This window comes from Drosophila guanche, unplaced genomic scaffold (assembly GCF_900245975.1).
Source record: "Drosophila guanche unplaced genomic scaffold, DGUA_6, whole genome shotgun sequence".
Classification (NCBI taxonomy): Eukaryota; Metazoa; Arthropoda; class Insecta; order Diptera; family Drosophilidae; genus Drosophila; species Drosophila guanche.
In genome coordinates, this window is record NW_022995752.1 from 1,013,719 (window position 1) to 1,034,778 (window position 21,060).

At 39.5% G+C, this 21,060-nt stretch overlaps 3 protein-coding genes across 17 annotated transcripts in view; 2 read left to right on the forward strand and 1 right to left on the reverse strand.

Annotated features, from left to right (window-relative positions):
* Positions 1-14,511, forward strand: part of LOC117588130 (neuronal acetylcholine receptor subunit alpha-7) — a 72,775-nt gene extending 58,264 nt beyond the window's left edge. For 3 of the 14 annotated variants that reach the window (XM_034279220.1, XM_034279211.1, XM_034279213.1), the window contains 8 exons: positions 1,365-1,545; positions 2,942-3,017; positions 3,393-3,587; positions 8,888-8,974; positions 13,037-13,146; positions 13,222-13,436; positions 13,512-13,685; positions 14,215-14,510. In XM_034279220.1, coding sequence (XP_034135111.1) covers positions 1,365-1,545; positions 2,942-3,017; positions 3,393-3,587; positions 8,888-8,974; positions 13,037-13,146; positions 13,222-13,436; positions 13,512-13,685; positions 14,215-14,299 — 1,123 coding nt within the window. In that variant the 3' untranslated portion in view covers positions 14,300-14,510. Of the gene's footprint in view, positions 1-1,364; positions 1,546-2,941; positions 3,018-3,392; positions 3,588-4,497; positions 4,585-8,887; positions 8,975-13,036; positions 13,147-13,221; positions 13,437-13,511; positions 13,686-14,214 lie in introns of those variants that run through there. The other 11 variants (XM_034279219.1, XM_034279212.1, XM_034279209.1 and 8 more) reach the window with 11 other exon arrangements.
* Positions 6,005-19,933, forward strand: LOC117588132. 2 transcript variants are annotated; one of them, XM_034279223.1, is made up of 3 exons: positions 6,005-6,011; positions 18,810-18,947; positions 19,008-19,933. In XM_034279223.1, the coding sequence occupies exons 2-3, from the start codon at positions 18,822-18,824 to the stop codon at positions 19,911-19,913; spliced, it is 1,032 nt and encodes a 343-aa protein (XP_034135114.1). In that variant the 5' UTR covers positions 6,005-6,011; positions 18,810-18,821; the 3' UTR covers positions 19,914-19,933. The 2 variants fall into 2 exon arrangements, with proteins under 2 accessions (XP_034135114.1, XP_034135113.1); XM_034279222.1 differs by lacking the exon at positions 6,005-6,011 and having other exon boundaries at positions 18,749-18,947.
* LOC117588133 (alpha-ketoglutarate-dependent dioxygenase alkB homolog 4) lies at positions 19,909-20,946 on the reverse strand. Its single transcript, XM_034279224.1, has 2 exons — positions 20,165-20,946; positions 19,909-20,105 (listed from the first exon to the last, which is right to left on the reverse strand). The coding sequence occupies exons 1-2, from the start codon at positions 20,887-20,889 to the stop codon at positions 19,916-19,918; spliced, it is 915 nt and encodes a 304-aa protein (XP_034135115.1). The 5' UTR covers positions 20,890-20,946; the 3' UTR covers positions 19,909-19,915.
* Positions 20,947-21,060: the final 114 nt, after the last annotated feature.

A 21,060-nucleotide genomic window follows, 5' to 3' on the forward strand; every position in this document is an offset into this window, starting at 1 on the left:
GCTTGTGTGAAAAGAAAGGCTGTAAGCCGCAAACAACTGTTTTACTTACAGAAATTAAAATGACTTTGAGTGTGGGGGAAACGTGTGTGTTTGACGAGGGTCTCAATGTAGATTGGAATGCAATCATCCAACTGCGATTTCAATTAGCTCAAATACCTATTCTATTTGCGCCTCCCTTGAGGATACAAACCGCAATCCCTTAGGCCCGAGTGGGCATCATCTGTGCTCAATTTCGGTGTCGGTTTTGGTTTCGGTTTCGATTGGGTGTTCCTGTTTTCGGCTTGACCTGCCGCTAATCAGTGCCCAAATTCCACTTAAATGCCACAGAAATTGCATATAAGCCTCGTTACCCTCTGGTCCCTGACAACATACCCATAACACATCAGTTCCACTCGATTCAAGGGGGATCGTCCCCTTTTGACCACGAAAAATGCAAAACAAAATTGTCCACAAAATGTTTACGCATCATACTCAGTGTCCCCCCCCCCCCCAGAGTCTGAATCAGAATCAGAGCTGTAATTGCATTTTATTGCAGCATTTTGTGGGGAGACAAAAAGTTAAGAGATACTCGTACATAATGTATACAGCTCCACTATATAATATATGCGAATAAATGGGTTTATATATAAATGTATTTATGTGTGCTTCCTGCCAAGAGACCAGCATAGAAGTGGACGTTCACATTTTTGGAGTAGCTGCTGAGGTTCATTTGCATATGCACATATTGGGACACACAGGACACACAGGAGATAGACACAAAGATACAAAAGATATTTGTATTTGGCATTTGTTGTGTGCGAGACAAACGGGCATTCCGTGTGGGTCAATGACTGCTGAGAGAGTGGCATCCTAAGTATGTTGAGTTGACCCCCAGAGTTGAACCCCTCGTGCAGCTTCCAGTAGAGCTAGAACACACACACACACACACAAACACTTTTATGGTATTGTAGCTCTTAAGACCAAACACTTAACAAACACACACACAAAATCCCCTTATAAGAACTGCTCCCAAAAGTAGAGACATTTACCTAGATCCCCTCTGGCTCACTGCCTCCCCGAAGAGCAATCCAAACAAAAAACATTTTAACTAGCGAAAAAAAAAAAACAAAACAAAAAGAAAAAAGACAAACCAAAGCGCAAGTCACAAATAACCAGAGAGAAGAAACGATCAATATTGAATACAAAATAAACGAACATAAAAACCCTGAATCACAAAAAAGAAAGAAAGAAAAGAAAAACACTGATGAATTAAAAGAAGGCTGATGCCAATGAATCGAATTGCTAAAGAATATAACAGTCGTATAACAATCAATAACAATCGATCGAGAGAATAATCCATTAAAACAAATTGTACAATAATCTAGCGCGGATGAGGGATTCGATGGCACGTATCACACCAACATTGTGGTCAAACATAACGGCAGTTGTCTGTACGTGCCCCCTGGTATCTTCAAGAGCACATGCAAGATAGACATCACGTGGTTCCCATTTGATGACCAACATTGCGAAATGAAATTCGGTAGTTGGACTTACGATGGAAATCAGGTAAAGTGGCAATCGACAAAACAAACAAACAAAAAACACACAACAAGAAAGAACAAATATCAAACAGTTTAAACAGTTAATAGTACAGTAAACGCTGGCTACACTAGGCTACACTCACACTTACACCAATCACACTCACATTAAAACTAACACTAGAACACATTCCAACTCGAGCACAAAAATCACGCTTCTGCCAATCACGTGACTCACTCACGCACCAGGAAGAAACATACATGAATCACACGAAACACGCGAAAGGGAAGTCCAACCAAAGCGAAAGAGTCGACTGTTGCTAGATAGGAATATGGTAGGGATCCATAGGGTTATGCGACCTTAGCGTCCACTGACAGATTTCTCATTTTATTTATGTGCTTTTCCAAACTTCTGTCTCTCTCTCTCTCGCTCTCTCCAAGTATATTTTTATCTACCCAAATCTATATTCTAGTTTATGTTAAGTTGGTTTATCCTATCATCTCGAACAATTCTTTGCGTTTTTGCGAATTACAAAACCAAAAGATCGCAGTGTTGTTAACAGCACTGAACTGTCAGACTGAGCACTCACTCAAGTCAAGTGTGTGGGCTAAAATGTTCAATTCGCTCAGAGTTGATTGGATATTTTAGGGCCACACACCAAAATGTACTCTGAGCTTAGTCCAAAGGCCAAAGAAGGCCCCATGGCAGCTGTTTCCAGCACTAACACCGTCCAGTGTTGGAAGCGGAAATTTGCCTCTCGCGTAGGTTTTGTCTCACAAGAAGAGGAATCATGTGTGGAACACCCTAGAAGCTCTAAGGTTTCCACTATTTTGCATGGTAGCAGGCAAATGAAAAAAAGAAAACACCACGCCCAAAAAAAAAAAACAGCAACAGAAGAATATTTTTGGACGACGTAAAGACTCTTAATGAAATTCAAACAAAATAAATATATTCAAACAAAAAAGAAGTTTTGAGTAAAAATATAATTTACAGCGCTTTTATTTCCCACGTATTTTGCACCCAACAAAAAAAAGTTACAAAGCAATCTCCAAAGAAAATAAAAGAAAAACTCAAGCTCTCTATTTTGCTCGCTCGCTCTCTCTCTCTCTCTCTAAAACTCTTTCTCTCTATCTTTCGTACACCTTGAACACATGCTATATCTGTACATAAATGTTGTTTCAATGTGGCTTTTTGTAAAATCTAAACAACAAAAAATTCAACAACAAACTAAAATCTTAAATGTTCTTTTTCTCCAATATAAAAAAAAACAAAAACCAAAAACTCAAACTCAAACTCAAATCTCAATGACCAAAAAAAAACAAAATTGATTTGCCCATTGCAAATGAATTTCCTATGAATTCTCTATGAATATGAATATGAATCTATTCAAACAAACAAAAAACAAAAATTGTTTGAAAATCAGTTGGATTTGGTTTTGAATTCCGAAGATGGAGGGGATCTTTCCGATTTCATAACAAATGGCGAGTGGTACTTGCTTGGTTAGTAAACGAAACCTCATTATGCTTATTTCTCTAACTGTTATTTCGTTTGATCGTTGTCATTTGTAAATGTCTAATCAGCATTAATCCCACACCAAAAATAAAAAAAAACCACAAAATTATATAAATAATCCAATTTGTTTTTGATTTTCCAACTTGCTTGCGAGACCGAACTGAAAAAAAAAATGCTTCATAGTCATTTATGATTTGCCTAGAATCTTGATTTATTTGATCTAGTTATATGCTTAAATTGTACATAATCTGTAAAAAAATATCTGTTGTACATATCCGTGTGTGTGTGTGTATTTGTGTCTCTGTCATTATCGATGACACCCCTGCCCGATGATTACTAATGAGATCCGTTTTGTCGTTCAGCCATGCCGGGAAAGAAGAATACGATAGTCTACGCCTGCTGCCCAGAACCATATGTCGATATCACCTTTACTATACAAATACGTCGCCGTACATTATATTATTTTTTCAATTTAATTGTGCCCTGTGTGCTTATCTCATCGATGGCCCTCTTGGGCTTTACATTGCCTCCGGATTCGGGCGAGAAGCTGACGCTGGGTGAGTATGCCAACTGAATCCATATTAGTCCATACACAGATACATATCTTACATTCCTTACAATTGATCTGATATACATATATATGATATGATCTGATCTACTTTATACCCCAATATAAATGCATTTTATAAGCTCTTTCAGCGGTGACAGCGGTGCCTCAAGTGCACACAGTAGATGTCTGAGTTAGTGATAGTTAGGTGGTCCAGCAGTTAATCAATCTAATCTATGTATCTATCCGTTTATCGAGTTTGGTGAGGTCAAGCAGCGAAGGTAGCGAAATGAGGCTTAGCTGGATTTAAATATATGTATACGACTTAAACCCCCCAAAAACCTCCGAAAACCAACTTAAAAATCTTCCCAAGAAAAACTCTCCCCTTAAATTCTCTATATATTCAACGCTGCTTTTAACGATAGTCAATCTATGCATGTCTTTTGTTGAGTAAAACTAAAGTAAACTTAAAAGTAAAATACCACACAAATCGAAGAGTGTTTCCCTCATGGCAAGGCATACCAAATTTAGATGCAGAAACACACATTTTCCGATAGCAAGAAACAACGGACGAAAAACGAATTTTAATCAGTAAGGATTGAAATGCCTTTTGTTGGGAAACACTCTCTCCATGTGCTCTAACTTAAAGACCCTGCTCTGTCCTGTGCCCAAGATAAACTACAATTTTAACTTTCCCCTCTCCAACCCCCAATATAAAATCCTCGATAAAACCTAAAACCCAAAAAAGCAAAGAACTTATAAACTAACAAGTAAAAATGTGTAAAAGTTTTGTTTATTTGTTCGATAATATAATGATGATGACTTTGATCTTGATCTTTCAGTTTTCCGATGAGTTTTGCGTTCGACTTTGATTTAAATTGCGTTTCTTATCTCTTTATATCTCGTATCTCTTGTTGCAGGCGTAACTATACTACTATCATTAACAGTATTTCTAAACCTTGTTGCCGAGTCCATGCCGACAACGTCGGATGCTGTTCCTCTTATAGGTACACACACACGCTAATTAATTCGCTTTAGCTTAAAAGTACAGTACCGCAGACCGGCTGATCCAATCCGATCGAGCAGTATCCATCATTAACTAACTTAAATAACTAACAAGAGCCGAAACCAAAACAAAACAAAACAACAGAAAGTCGTGCTGTGCCTCATGCTGTTTTTTTTAGTTGATCATTAGTTTTGCTACAGTAGTGCAATGAACTAAAGAAAACCGAAACCAAAACCAAAACCAACCACGAATACTAACCAAGCAGAAAGATACGAATACGAGAATACCAACACCAATTAACTTAGCCTTCAAACACCACACTCTCTCTGTCTCTACACTGGAACACAGAAACACCACCGAAACACTTTCCGAATTACACAGAACACACTCACACACACGAATGAGGAATGATATCAACTTATCCCAAATACTCTTCGTATGTTTGCTAATAGATCTACCATATATATATATATATCTCTCTGTACTCTCTGGACTTTCACCTCGTGTGCCATCACAAAAAAACCAATTTGAGCCGGATCGTGGATAGACCTAGAGCCACACATACACCACTGACAACACTCCAGTAACCCCAGAACACCTTCCAAAGTACTATCTCTGTCCCACGTAAAGCCACGTAAAGTACACTCGAGTCGATCTAATTTTCTTTCTTTATCTTACTACCTACCAGTCTTTTCTATAATACTTTTTTCTATGCTAATACCCAATCTCATCTGATTATCCTCCCATTGGGTGGGTTATTCCGGGTTATTCGAAAGCTCTGACATAATTGGTATTTGACCACAAGACAAAACAAAGCCACCACAGCCTCAAAGCCACAAAATCACAAGCCTCAGACACAATCACAGTCACAGTCACAGTCACAAGTTACAGTACAGATACAAATACAACAGCTACAGAAAACCGAATACGATTACGATTACGAAAGTTTTTCATTTCAATTTTGCTGTGTTTGCCTATAAAGCTGTCCTATATAATCGTTTCTTGAGTTCTTATTGTCGTTTGGTTGTTTGTTTGTTTGTTTGTTTGTTGGATTCGTTTGTTCTATGTTTAATCTACGTGTGCCTCTAGATCGTATCGTTTCGTTTTTCTGTCTTCAGTTTTTATAAGCTTGCCAACCCATATACATATATATATTATGATATATTAATAAATATTAAAATGGAATCGACTAAGCCCCGATCATCCTGTAAATACGCTTGTCCTTAGTGTGTGTGCTCACCTCATAATCACGCTCTAGGACGGGCCTAACTCAGACTCGACCATGTCTAATCCTATCCCAATCCAATCTCCTCCACATTCATTGCCTGACTTCCCCGATCCTCAACTGCCGCCCCGGCTAATCATCCCAACTAAAAACTAAAAAGCATAGCATCAAAAACGTAGACTGAAATGCAATTAAAGAAAAATGTACTTAAAATCTAGCGTCAATCTTGTATATACACACTTTATACATATTGTATCTGTATAAACCAAAGTTTAAACTATGAAAAATCCAACGAAAAACCTTTTTTCGCTACCAGGAGAAAAAAAAACCCAAAGCCGAAAGGAAGCAGAAAAACAGAAACCAACTCACAAACAAAAAAGCTGCGCTCGCTCTCTCTCCCTCTCACTCTTTTTTTGTGCATCTTTTTTATGTTTGTTTGGTACAGTCAGACAAAACATAAACAGACAGGGCAAGGGAGGAGCAGGAAGGCAGGGCAAACGTGTGGGAGAAGGTGGACTGGTTCCAAGTGCAGCCCGAGGCTCGAACCTCAGCCAATGCACTTATAGTACATTCCTATTGCTGCCTCAGCCGTTTGCCTTCTTTCAACTTACCTGCCCGCCTTCTGCTCTTTACTCTGTGGATTCTGTCGCATGTCAAATGCAGGAAAGGCCAACAAACCCACCAACCGGAGGGACCACAGAGTATTGCCTGGTAGAATCGTTTCCCGGATTTTGTATGCATATAACATAAATCATGCTTATATATACACAACGTACAAACATACATACATATGTGATATATAACCTGTACAAATGCCACTCACAAAATAGAACAGTTCTCGTAGAGAAAGCGAATCAAAACCGAAACCGTTACCGATACCGATACCGATACCGAATCTGAAACCTTGTGTAGAAAGAGGAATAGCCATTTAGCTAGGACAGAACACAGATGTTGTATTTAAATGCTTGACATACTCTCTACTCTATAACGTATGTACCTGCCATAGCCACACGATAGCCACACGTTGTAGTAGAGGCCTCTCTCGGTAGGTATATGACTCTCATAACCAGGAGTCAGTCTTGTTTTGTATTGTTTTGAAGCTGTACAAAAAAGCATCGCCTCGGGAAAGAATAAGCATCTATATTAATCATATAACTATATACAATATATATATACTACTATACTATATACCTATATCAAGACCGATCACCCACAATCACAATACCGAACACTGTATATAGACAACACGCTGAACAGACGTAAGTACACCTGAAGCCACCACCTGAAACAAGAGAACCTGAAACACCACCATACACTGAAAAAAAAATATAGCAAGAAAAAGAGCAACCAGAACTTTTGATCGAACGCCGCCACACGAGCGCATGCAACGAAAAGCTAAAAACACTCTCCAACACTCTCTCTATGCCTCTCTCTCTACCCCTAACTCTCGCTCACTAGCTCGCTCTAACTCTCTCTCTCTCTCTCTCTCTCAGTATATATATCAGTATATAAATATCCATATAGCTATATATATAATTCTCTGCGGCAAGAATTCTCTTTGATTCTCACACCAACAACCAAACAAACCAACCAAACCAAACCCAAAACACCAAACTAACCTAGATCTTTCTTGCTCAACAAACTCATATATTGAAACCCGTAAACTCCTGGCATCTAAACCGTCCACCGCAACCACTCCCCAGACTCCCCCTCGAACCACCACCACATAGAACCATAGGTCTCCCCTGATCTAAACGAAAAACCCACTTAAACGAAATGAATCCCTAAAAAAAGGTAAACCAAAACTCGAAAGCAACATTTGAACTTGCATTTATGCAGATCCATTTGATCAGATGGTAGAGTTGCAACTCCACATAATATCGTACCGTTCATGATGTCGAGCCCATCATGCGTTCATATTATGTCATATAGTACATACCCCTATCTATATATGTATATATTACCCAATTCCGATACCAGATCCGTTACCGAATCCTTTTCCAACAGCCGCACCCAGTGAAGCCCCCAAACCCCCCCAACTTGACAAATCATTTGCATGCAGTGTGCAAATTTCCTCTCGTAATGCCCATTTAGCCTCTCTGACTCCACCATGTCCCGGTGTGGCACGTAGCAAATTAAATGAGGCGCGCATGTGGGCGTGGCAAATTGGCAACACGTAGCACGAGTGTGCCAAGCAAAGCGTCGTGGAGGGTCGAAAGGGCTGTGTGCAAGGCCGGGAACTTGAGCGGACTTTGAGTTCAATTTACAGATACTCTGAGACCAAGAAAAACTTGCTCTACTTTCAAAGTTTATTTCCCCACTCTTCCCGCTCACGCCCACGCCCACGCCTCCTACTAATGGGTCAAAGTTGAGACTACCCCGCTGCCGTGTCACCCAACCCCCCTCTGGCAACTAAGCTCAGGAAAAGTTGACTTATTTCTTTCTGCAAAAATACAACTTAATACTCTGAGACGTTGTGAACTTTTTTGTGCCCATTCTGTCAGATCGTAATCTCCAATGGGTACAACACACATCTCAGGAGAGGTACAACTTTGAGAGAGCTCCGCCAATACCAATCCAGGGAACCCTTACTCCGATTCCGATTCCGATTCCGAACCCAGACTTGAGTTGAAACCGTTTCGAATTTTGAGTTTGCAGCATACTCTCTCAGGCATATACTCCATATATCCACTCTCAAGCACACTTCATTCAGAGATCAAGATCAATTGAAAACCAATCAAAGCAACCGATAAACTTCACTTCTAAATATAAACCAAATCGCCAGTCTCTCCAGAAGTCTGACTCAACGGAAGAAAAGAGAACAACGAACAGACTGAAACACCTAAACAGAACATACATACAGAACATGTGTTTTACCTACATATAAACTTACTTCTCCAAAATGTCCAAACTACACAGCTACCGCCACATACAGATACAGATACAGATACAAAATACAGATATACTTACACATACATAAACGTACGCTTTATGATTTCCATTTTCGATTGTGTCATTTGTGTTTTTGTGTGGTTGTTATTGTATTTTTCAAAACGAAAACAAAATTCTTTTGTTTCAGGAGTTACAATTCTTCTATCGCTCACAGTGTTTCTCAACCTTGTAGCTGAGACATTGCCCCAAGTATCTGATGCAATCCCCTTGTTAGGTAGCGATTGCATTTAAAACATACTTACCAAAATGCAAATATATATTCAAATTTGTCAAAACCAAAAAAAACAAAAAAACCGAATAATTAACTAACTACTTAATATGATTTACATATACGTACATGCCTAAATGCCATCCATATATATGTATATATAGACGTATCTATATCTATATATATATGTATATCCATGAATATTATTGTTATTGTTGTTATCTATATATATATATACATATCTATTACGATTATATTACTCACACACATTGCTAAATTGTTCGCATATATAATCCCCCTCTCAAAATGAATCCAAAACTGAAACTAAAACTTAAATAAAGTAATAGTCTAACCAACCAATCAACCAATCAACCAAATAACCAACCAACAACCAAGTCAAACAAATACTACTACTACTCGTACCACCCCCTTAAGCAACTCTAAGCGACAATAAAGTTGATAAATGTTATTTGTGTACGTCGTACTATGTTTACTAATTACAACAACAGTTTGCCACTTACTAACTTAACTCAAAACTAAAAACCAACAAAAAACCAAACTAAACCAAATCAAATCAATTCTAACTTATAACTCGTTCTCTCTGTCCCACTACCCTATCTCTCGCTCTCGCTCTCGTTCTCGTTCTCGCTCTCTATATCTCTCGCTCTCTAAATCGTTCTGAACTTCAAGTTATAATATATCAAATATATCAAATATCAATTACAATCAAATACCAATATCGATATATATATAATCGAAGCAGTTCCTTAGTTGATCATACTGTATTCTGTTGCTGTCTCTCTATCACTATATCTCTACTATATCTCCTCCAACTTTCTCCATTTTAACAATCAACAAACTTTTTGGTTCGCTTCTTATTAACAACCAGAACCAGGCAGAGCCCCAGAAAGACCGGCTTTACGATTAGTTAGGACAATCTTTTAAATGCTATCGTTATCTATCGTTATACACTTCCTATCTATACTTCAATTTCCGCTTTTTCTTCAATTTCTTCCACCAAATAACTTCATTGAAGAGGGAAGCACTTGCCAACCAAAGATGCTGCCCCCAATGATTGATACATTTCCCTTCAATACGAAACCTCTATTCCCAGAACCGAATCGGTTGGGCCTCAATGATGCAATAGATCCCATATCTATCTTCATATCGAACTGAATTCGAAACCAAATCCCACTTAAATGTAAAATTTCATTTCAAAATTTGAATTTCTATCGCATCAGAGCCTCCGCCTTGAAGGGTTCATTCTGTTATAATTCGACACACACATGTATGTACAACAAACCATAATATACCTAGTCGTATAAATGTATGTGAATATCCGTACTACATATATGGTAAATGTTTTGTCTTACCTTCCGCTTCGCTCAAAACGCCAACCCCTCAACTACAAATTCCACCCATACGTAATTACAAAAGATACTTATGAGACAGATTTCAATGCAAGTGAGTTTGGGAATATACTTGTGATAAACCAGAAACCAGACAACGACAACGCAAATAAAGATTAAAGAATTTCTTGTGCAAGATGCCAGTAAATGCTAAAGATGCCCTGTCGTCGTCAAAGACACACACACAGACCGAAAATAATGAAATCAATTAAGAAAGAAAGAAGTTTTTATCTTGTATTGTATGATTTCGACTTTTTTGCTAACAGCTTTGATTTGTGTTTGATTTGGTTCTCTCACGCTCACTATCACCAACACTCACCACTCACTCATTTCTAGATTGTCAGTTTTATGCATTGTCACCCACACACCACAATATAAAAATATGTTTTACACCTTAAGTTTGTCCATGAGTATTACTCCACCATCTTGAAGCTCGTTCTCGTTATCGTTCGCTCGCTCGCTCGCTCGTTCACACAAGAAACTCTCAGTCATGACCACCAGACCACCACCAGTTACTCCAGATCACAGATCACTCCACAAGAAATCCACCGAACCACCTAACCACCGAACCACACACGCTTCTATATAACATTCTTAGGCTAATATCTGCCAAGTGCCTAAACCCGGTCCTGGTCCCGGTCCTCATCCTGCATCTAACTATCAAGATACTCTTTTAGCCCATTTCTCGGAATGATATTTTTTGCTTGAGAACCTTTTTTGAGAACTCAAACTAAATAAGTACCTACTACTATCTGAAAACTACGGTTACTAAAGCATTGACAATAGCATATCTGGTATCATTTCGTTTCGATTGCATTTTTTTACAGATGATAATGATAATATTTAAGAACATATAAGTATTTGAAACGCACTCACTCCCTCCCGACAAACAAACGATGAGTCTTGTGTTGTTGTATGTATGATGATGATGTGTTGTGTTCTCTCCGAGAAGGTTCAGCCAAAAAATATCATTTAGCCTAACCCTGAAGCTATCTAGCACCTGTCTCCACTACCACTTCCCTACTGCTCGTACTTCAATCTATTACCAATGACACTAAACGGCGCTCGACCCGGACGAACGATCCACTCATGATCGGTGATGAATGAGAACCTCTCCGATAGCCCGATGATCTCCTGCTGCACTCACACGAAATCTTACCAAAATTTGACCAAATATTTTGCAGGTGTTACTATACTACTATCGCAAACAGTTTTCTCACTGCTGGTCGGCAATGTCATTACCAAAACTAGCGAGGCCGTACCGCTGCTAGGTATTCGTAACATTCAATTGTAACTTTGAGTTTATCATTTGCCAAACCAAAAAAAAAACCAAACTAAATCAAAAATTCTTAGAGACCTAAAAGAACAAACCAAAACTCTTCTCTTTTAGCTGCTAAATCGAAAATAAATTCAAAAACCAAGAAAAAACGATTGTACAAAGTACTCATTAGACATAAAGAAAGTTTGCTAAAGCTAAAAATCAAAGTGAATATTGTAAAAACCGAGCGATAAAGTAGGTAATCGAATGTTAAGCGATGATAAGCATGATATGATCCAACTTCGGTCTACAGATGCTAAACCGAATGTATATTTGGAACCCGTAACCGTAACTGAAACACCCGAACCCTACCGAACAACCTCTGCTTCTTTAGACTTTTGGCTGAACCTCTTTGACATTTTGAGAGAAACTCTAATCAATACACACACATTCTCTAACACTGACTATCTTTCCACCCGATTGTGCCTTTGAGGGTCGTTTGCTTTTACAACCGGATATGCAATGTACATACAATATATCTATGCTTTAGGTAATCGTAAGTTCCTGGCACCCAAGTATCGAAAACATACTCAACAAACAGTCCATAAATCGAACGAATTCTTAGTTCTTAACCATCCAGCATTAAATATTCAGAGAGCATACCGTAAACCAGAGAAACGTTAAATAAATCAAACCAAAAATACATAATGTGTACGCCAGAGAAACTAAACTAAATGACAGCATTCTAGACAATTAGCTTAAAGTTTAAATCTTATCCGATAACCCGAGACCCAAAGACCACCCCCACAACCCATCCATGCCTGCTTTAATGAATGTTTTATTCGATTCTACGAGTAGCAAAGAACAGTCAAACGGATCTACCTAATTGTTAAAATTTGAATTGTTGCTATAAATCTCTTAAAAAATATAATTTTTATCCTATTTGACTGTTCTTTGTCTCGCTTCCTGTCACCTGTCACTGAACTCATGCATGAAACCAAAAACTCAAACACTAAACTGCATGGAAGAAGCCTGACATAAAATGTATTCGAATAAACATCAAATGTAGTGGCTTTGAGTAGACGTATTTTATAGTTGCATCCGAGTAACGTAACGAAACGTGAAGTAAAGTTAAAGTAACGTAAAGTACAGTAGTCGTACAGTACAGCATTTGCAATCCACACAGTAAACTTGAACACGCTACTTTCTCTAACCGTAACGTAACTCTAATCGAAGTCTGTCATGAAATGAAGCTAAACTAAAGTAATGTTGTACGATTCTTGTAAATTATGATTTAACGCTTCTGTTCTTAGTGTTTTGATGAGATGCAAGGCCCCACGATCAGCACTCTAACGTTCGCTTTTCTCTATATCTTCTTGCTATACCCCTAATCCCACGTAGGCACATATTTCAACTGCATCATGTTCATGGTCGCATCGTCGGTGGTGCTCACGGTTGTGGTGCTCAACTATCACCATCGCACAGCGGACATCCACGAGATGCCACCGTGGGTAAGTACCGAATTTGTACCTCATCGTACGATACTCCGCTGACTGGAACCCTTTATGGTTTTTGGTTTGGATCAGATCAAATCCGTTTTCCTACAATGGCTGCCCTGGATCTTGCGAATGGGTCGACCCGGCCGCAAGATCACACGCAAAACAATACTATTAAGCAATCGCATGAAGGAATTGGAGCTGAAGGAGCGCTCCTCCAAGTCCCTACTCGCCAATGTTCTCGACATTGACGATGACTTTCGGCATACAATATCAGGATCTCAAACCGCCATCGGTTCGTCCGCGTAAGTACTTCTATACACTCTACACTCCAGAGCTGATCCATTACTAACTATTGACATTCTCTGCCACATCTGCAGTAGCTTTGGCCGACCCACAACGGTGGAGGAACATCACACGGCCATTGGCTGCAATCACAAAGATCTCCATTTAATTCTTAAAGAATTGCAATTTATTACGTCGCGCATGCGCAAAGCTGACGACGAAGCGGAATTGATAAGCGATTGGAAGTTCGCTGCAATGGTTGTGGATAGGTGAGTGCACATTCTTCCCATTAAACACTTTCCACTTTCACATACACATAACATAACATTGTGAGCAAATTGTCTGACTAACCACAACTATGCTTGGGTATGCAATATCAGTCTTGTGGAGTTATATTCTACTATTAATTTTATTGTTACCATTTCAAATGGTATTCAGAGGGCTGCTCTCTGTTGTATGCCCCGCTGTCCAGGCATCTTCTGTGATTAGCCACATCATTATGTGCATCCAAATATTCACACTCCTGTGTGGAACTATTGAACCGAAGCCAGCATGCTTCGACGGCCGCTATCCAAGTCAAACAATTAGGCTTGGCAAACGCTTTGGCTGCCACACAACTTCCGGCGGAACGCCTTGCCAGGCACAAAGCCCATACCTACACACCCACACAAACACACAAGACACATACACATACATAGAGAGCACGTGGCTCAAATATTGGAAGATGGCCGACACATGGTGCCGGCACCATTTTGTTTTTGTGGCGCTGCTGATTCACTTTGCTCTTCTACTTCACAGATTTTGTTTAATTGTTTTCACGCTCTTTACGATTATTGCAACGGTAACCGTGCTGCTCTCAGCTCCGCACATAATCGTGCAATAAGGACGCTCAATTTAGACAATTAAGCTACGGATATGGATACGGATACGCACACACACACACACACAAGCGCGGAATAGATACGCCGGAGTGCGGAGTCTGTGTGTGTGTGTTAGGACGGGGGGAGATGCATAAGTTAAGTTCTTTTTCAAAAACCAAACAAACAAACAAAAAACTAGCGAAGCTGCTTCGAAACCGAATGCAAAAAGCAAAGAAACAAATGGAAAACCCAACAAAAAAAATTGTTAATTACATTTTTAAGTCAAAAACAAAGCAAAACAAAAAAAAGAGCAAAGGAAATTTCGCAAAAAAAAGAAAAGAGAAACAAAATCATATACTAAACCAAAATATTTTATGGAGAAACCAAACAAAAAAGCAAAAATTACTGCCGTACAAGAAACCGAATAAATAAGAGAGAAAACAAAAGTGTTAGTTAAGCTACACAGACACACACACAGACACGAACAAAAATTATAAAAGTTAAGCAAACAAAGGGCAAAAGCAAGCCAAAATTTTGCATAGGGATAGAGGAGGAGCAAGCCAATGGGTGGAGGTGGAGGAGCATACGAGGGCAACATCACGGTAAAGGACACACACAAAAGCCACATATGTATGTGAGCACACACACACACACAGATGCTCACATGTATAAGTTATAAGTTAATTAACACGTTGAGTTTGCTATAATTTATGTAAGATGACAGACACTATATAGAGACACAACACATAAACACAAACACATAAGATATATGATATATATATATGTATAAGAGATTGTTCCTATGAGACATTAGATATGTATTTAAAATGACAACACACACACACGCAGAGACAAAGCAGAGACACACACAGACACTTAAGCACTTAATTGACAAATGCAAAAACATGGGAAAGAAATTAGGTGCAGGCGAGTGTTGGCAGTAGAAGGTTTGACTTATCGATTTTTTTCTCTCAGTTTACTTCACCATATTTTAATCTTTAGTTTTGATTTCTGGGATCACGTGGACCAACAATATTTTGTTTGATTTCCCTTGTTCACATTTTTCAAACAAAATATGATCCAAAAGAAAGAACTTCAAGAATCTTGTTTTCGTTCATATTATGAGAATTTCAGATCTTCTTTTTCAACTATTTACTTTTGGAGTGGAGTGTGAAGATGGACAAGTGAAAAGTGAAGAGAATAGCTAAGTGTAACATGGTAACAAACTGACACATAATAATGGATACAAACAAAATATATATATACATACATACATGCATATACATATGTATATTGAATAGTGAATTGAAATTAATTTTTAAAAGGCTCATTACGCGAACGAACCCTTTGTGCAGGAGAGTACGAGTATATGTTCGTTGAACGAAATGTTTTTAGAAAATTTATTGTTGAAATATTGTAGCAAATCGAAAATACCGAATTGAATATGAAAAATGAACGAACCGAAGCAAACAACCGAGTTATAGTCAGCAATTAATTAGTCAAAGTAATAATTACAATGAAACACACACAAAAAAGCGAAATCAGAAACCAAAATCCAAGAAAGCAATGCAACATGAACAGGTGTATATTTATTTTATGACACATATATCACCGCATATATACATACATAAATATACATACATACATACATACATAATATATATATTTTTAATAAAACCAATACGGAAACGAGCAAAACTACAGACACTAAGCAGAAGCAGCGCATCCCGAGAAGAGTCTCCCACAAAGCCAACCAACCAGAACACAAAGCCCCAAAACAAGCCCAATCGAATCCAGGAAATCACAATTTTGTTGGAAGTTTTCGCATAGTTTTCGTATCGAGTTCTCTTCCCCAACGTATTCCTAGATACGAGCTTCAAATTTCGTCTACTTTACTCTCTGCTCTATTCAACCCAATCGAATCGATCCTTAACGATCTCCCCCTCACACACGCAAAGCAAAACAGTGATATTTACGGTATAGCCCCCAATGAGAACGAACTCGTACACGAAACACTCTTTCCGGAACCCACCTACGAAACCTATTAATGTGAATGTTTTCTACACACAAAAACCAAAACCAAAACCAAAATCAATGATCAATGAAAAACCTACCTCCTTGTTAAAAAAGTAAACAAATTAAAACGATAACTAACGGATCCGATATCCGATGGATGGATCGACGATTAGAAGATGAAGCAACACTGCCGTATTAATCGCACTCCTCTGTCTTCCCCCTGAGTAAAATACCCTCTTTCTCACTCACTCTATTTCCGGAATAGTAGATATTTATGTGTTGTCCTATCCGAGGGAATTTCTAACAGAATTGTGCGCACCACGAACCACTTTTGATAGCCAGACGAAAAGTTTACTTAAAGGAAATGAAAATCAGCTCACCCCCGAACCCAAACACAGTCTAGGAAACGGAACACCATTGAGTGCTGGAATTCAAGTGAAGGAACTGCAGATCTAAGCGCTATACGTGTATACACTCACTTTGTATGTTTTATTTGCATTTACGAGTACATTTGATATTTGATATGAGAAGATTTTTACTTACGCCCCGAGCGATGCGTAATCCTACCGAAAACTGCTCTGTCCCCCATGAGGTTGTTGTTTATGTATTGTTTTTTCGATGTTTGATCGATTTCAAATTCAAATTTCAAACTGAAATTGATATCCTGCGTTAATTACGAGCACGATACGGTATCGAATCGAATGAGAATCAGATAAAGATGAAAAATGAAGATTGAAATGGAGATGGAGATAGTGTGTGCATTTTAAATTTAATTTTTTATAATTAATTTAGTGCTAATCTTTGAGCAGCTAGGCGCGTAATTAGAACTATGTATATGTGTATGGATGTCTTTTTGATAAAAAGATGCTATTTTAAAAAGCAAACCATTTTCTACACTCTTTAAAAGATTGAACTCTACATGTACGAGAATATGTATAATAAAAAAGTAATAATAAAATAGCATTAACTAGGCAATTATAAACAAAATGGAGACGATGATCATGATGATGATGATGTTGATGGCGGGGCAAGGAACTATAAACTAAGCGTCCTACATTAGGAGAGGGCCACTAGCGCGAAAATCCCAAAAGAAAAAATGAAAAGAAAATGATGGAAAAACAAAAAAACGATAAACGAATTTAAAATTGAAAAGAATGTAGTCAAGGAAAATGTTTTTCATTTGAAAACTCTACTACTTACTTACTACTAACTTACTTTGCAAGTAATAACTAATTTCCTCTGATCAGAGTTACAAACGCAATACGCAAATTATGCAAACGGTTGGTACACGCCCACGACCCCTAAAAAAGCACACACAGCCCCCACACACACTCCATCCAGCCCACATTGAATCATGGAAACATTCGAGAATTGTTCGTATTACAAAATAATAAAGAATAATGGAGCAAAACCGAGGAATTCCGTTTGAATTTTCTTTTCAAATCCGCATGATCATGCCGAGACAGAGAAGAGCAATTAAAAAACAGTTCAACAACAATAAATAGAGCATTAAAAAAACCAATTCGATCGGGACATTTTTTAAACCAAGCAAATATATTTAAAATTAGCATTTAACTAAATGACAACAAAAAAACGTAGGCTATAAACCGCAAATGTTAAGCACGAAAACTCACCCAACCCAACCTAAGACCCAACCCACAGTCCACATCCGAACCGAACCCAAACCAAACCTCCAAACCCTAAAGAACCCCTCCAAGTCTAACTACCAATTAAATTTAAATAGCTAATTGCATAATTATTAAACCGTTACCACAATTTCTGTCGAATGTCAAAAGCAAAAGTAACAAAAACAAAAAAAACACACAGAAAACAAAAACATAAAAACTTCCAACTAATTATGCATGTAATGAAATGGCGCAAAAAAGAAAGAAAACCCAAAAAATTAGCAAAAGTCTGTTGACGATAAGTATTATTGACAGACAAGTAAATTTCGTCACATTGACGATAATAATTAAGTGTAAGCGAAAACAAAGGAATTAAATGATTTAAATAATAAACAAAGTAATATTAAAAATCGAGAGAAATGATTGCGACAAACACACAAAAACTGAATAAAAATTTATTTTGAAAAGAGAAATCCTATCTTGTTTTATTGTTAAGTTTTAATTATAAATATAGTTTCAAATTTCAGCGGCGATAAATTTATCGAGTACATTGGTTCCAGATTCATTTCTGTTCATTTGAGTCAGTAGCACTTCGCTGCCAACACAACGCAGGCAACATTATTGCGACTTGTGACATGTACTTACTAGCCAATTTGGTTTAGAATTGTTTCATAAATCGGATTAAATTAAAGTGTTATCGCTGAGAGTCTCAACTAGCTGGTAATATTAATTTGAATATCAAAAGCGAAGAAAATGATGTAAGATGTATGATATATTTCGGTATATTTTTTGAGGCTCGTGCGGTATTTTTATCAACAAGTCTACGGCCGCAAAAGAAAACAAAACAAATACAAAAAAGCAGAAGAAACACACAAAACAATAAAAATCGCAGAATCTAACAATAATGGACCTGCGTAAATTGTGCAGGATCTGCTTTGATGGCAGCGCGAATGTGGATATCAACGTGCACAGGCCCAGCGACTGCCCGGAGCACACAGTCCTTGAGATGATGGACGCCACATTCCAAGAGGTAAGACACCAAGTCTGTGCGAGCAGATCGAATTAATGGATAATGGCTACTGTCCCACAGAAAATGGACCTCAGACAGCAGTTGCCAATGATATGCGCGACCTGCCTGGATAATTTCATGCAGATCTATGCATTCTCCATGAAGTTGAAGATGGCCAATCAACAGCTGCTTCAACTCTACATCCAGGCCCAAGGTAGCGAGATGTATGTGGTACACGATGGTGACCCAATCGAGGAAGGATGCTCCCTCCTGGAGCAAGAGCCTGAGATAGAGACAATAGTGCAGGCAGATGCACTCGACTTCGAGCCCACAGACGACGAGGGCGCATATATAAAAGAGGAGCCTCCACAGACAATTGACGAGTCTTCAGAGACAATAGACGAGAGTCCACTGCTAATAGACGAATCCCTAGAGATAATGGAAGAGTTTCAGTCCATAGTTCGCGAGGATGGGATTCCATCCAAGAAGCTGGCAAATCTAGATTCGTTGATAGTCTCCGAGTTCCTGCCCGTCACCACCAGTAAGCCCCTGGCCGAAGGAACCTCCGAAAGTGGTCTGCAGCAGTGGACAGTGGACTATGCGGCCGTCGAACTAAAGCGCAACGATCTGGATGATTACAACGAGACGAATCGCCGCCTCCACGTGGCCGAGCCGAGCGGCAGTCAGGCCATCTACAAGTGCAAGTACTGCCCGCAGGCCTTCACCTCCTCCCAGTATCTGAAGACGCATGTCCGCAAGTCACACGTCTGCAAGTACTGCACCTGCGCCTTTGCCAAGTACAAAGATCTCAACGATCACATACGCAACAAGCACCCAAACCATCCGTGCGTGGTCTGCACAAGCATCTTCAGCACCAGCAGATACCTCCGAGCCCACCTAAAGCGCGTGCACGGCGTCCAGCTGCCCGCTCAAGTGGCTCTCTTGGACTACAGACCCGCGAGCAGGACGCATTACACTCCAGATTAAAGTTAGTTTATTTGCCAAAAGATTTGAGACTTTTCCCTCACAGGATCACCCTTCTGCTGGTCAACTCCAGCAATGTACATGGGCGTGAACTCCCTGTAGGCTATGCAAACGCGTCGCTCCACCACATCCTCGCGCAACACGGAATGCTCAAACTGATAGCGCGCCGGCCCGTACAAAACAATCAGCGAGAGGCTAAAAAGAAGGGGAATTTAGCATTTAGCACACGCTCACCGTGAACTCGAGAGTCTTACTTTGGCATTGGTATGCGAAGCACCTTTCCCTTGAACGCCGAGAACTGTTCCTCGGGAAGCAGTGGCTCCAGCAGCTCATTCTCGTACTCGGCCACCATATCCAGGTTGTACTTGCCCGCCTGCTGCTCCTCGTAGACGGTGAGAGTGAGCACGGCATCGCCCAGACAGTTGACTGTCACCACACGCTCGCCCCAGATCCAGCAGTCGTCCACATGCGGATCTATGCTGGCCCCCTTGCTGGGCTCGTACTCCAGGGAGCACTGCTCAATAGTCTGGAAGTTGCGCAGCACAGGCACCTCATCGAAACGGCGCTGAACGTACTCCGTGCTCTTGGGGAAGCCGGAAAAGGTGCCAATTTGCAGCTTGCGCTTCTTGAAGTTCGTTTTGGGCCCAAAGTTCTGCTTTCGGCGTCCGCTCTGGGAGATGTCCCAGCGCAGTGCATCTAAGTCGGCTATCAACTTTGCGCCCTCATCCTTGCTGAGAAACTGTTCCTGCACCAGAACCCCAGGGAGTGGGAGACCCTTGACCTTGTCGTGCTGCTGGTGATCCACCTGAACCGCAGTCGTGTCCCAGCCGGAGTACAGACGTTCACACTGAATGCAATATGACCAGGGTTCCAGCTGTTGGAACTGTTCGTGCAGCGACGGTTTGGCTATTAGGAAGTCCTTCTCGCAGCTCAAACAGGTTCGTACGCCCTTGCAGCCGCATGGTCGAATTGTGTTCATTTTTTGACACAAAAAAATTGTAAATAGTTCTTGGTCAGCTGTTCCGCCAGTGTTGGAAAATCGAAAACTCGCAAACAAATTCTACATCGATAGAGAGCCACACAATGCAAGACATCGAAAGTGAGCGACACGATATTGGACATCGATAATTCTATCGACAGTTTCATCGCA

Coding starts and splice junctions, on each gene's coding strand:
- LOC117588133 (XM_034279224.1), bottom strand. CDS start 20,889: ATGAACACAATTCGACCATGCGGCTGCAAGGGCGTACGAACCTGTTTG. Junction 20,106..20,164: donor CTTCGCATACCAATGCCAAA/GTAAGACTCTCG, acceptor CCTTCTTTTTAG/CCTCTCGCTGATTGTTTTGT.
- LOC117588132 (XM_034279223.1), top strand. CDS start 18,822: ATGGACCTGCGTAAATTGTGCAGGATCTGCTTTGATGGCAGCGCGAAT. Junction 18,948..19,007: donor TGGACGCCACATTCCAAGAG/GTAAGACACCAA, acceptor ACTGTCCCACAG/AAAATGGACCTCAGACAGCA.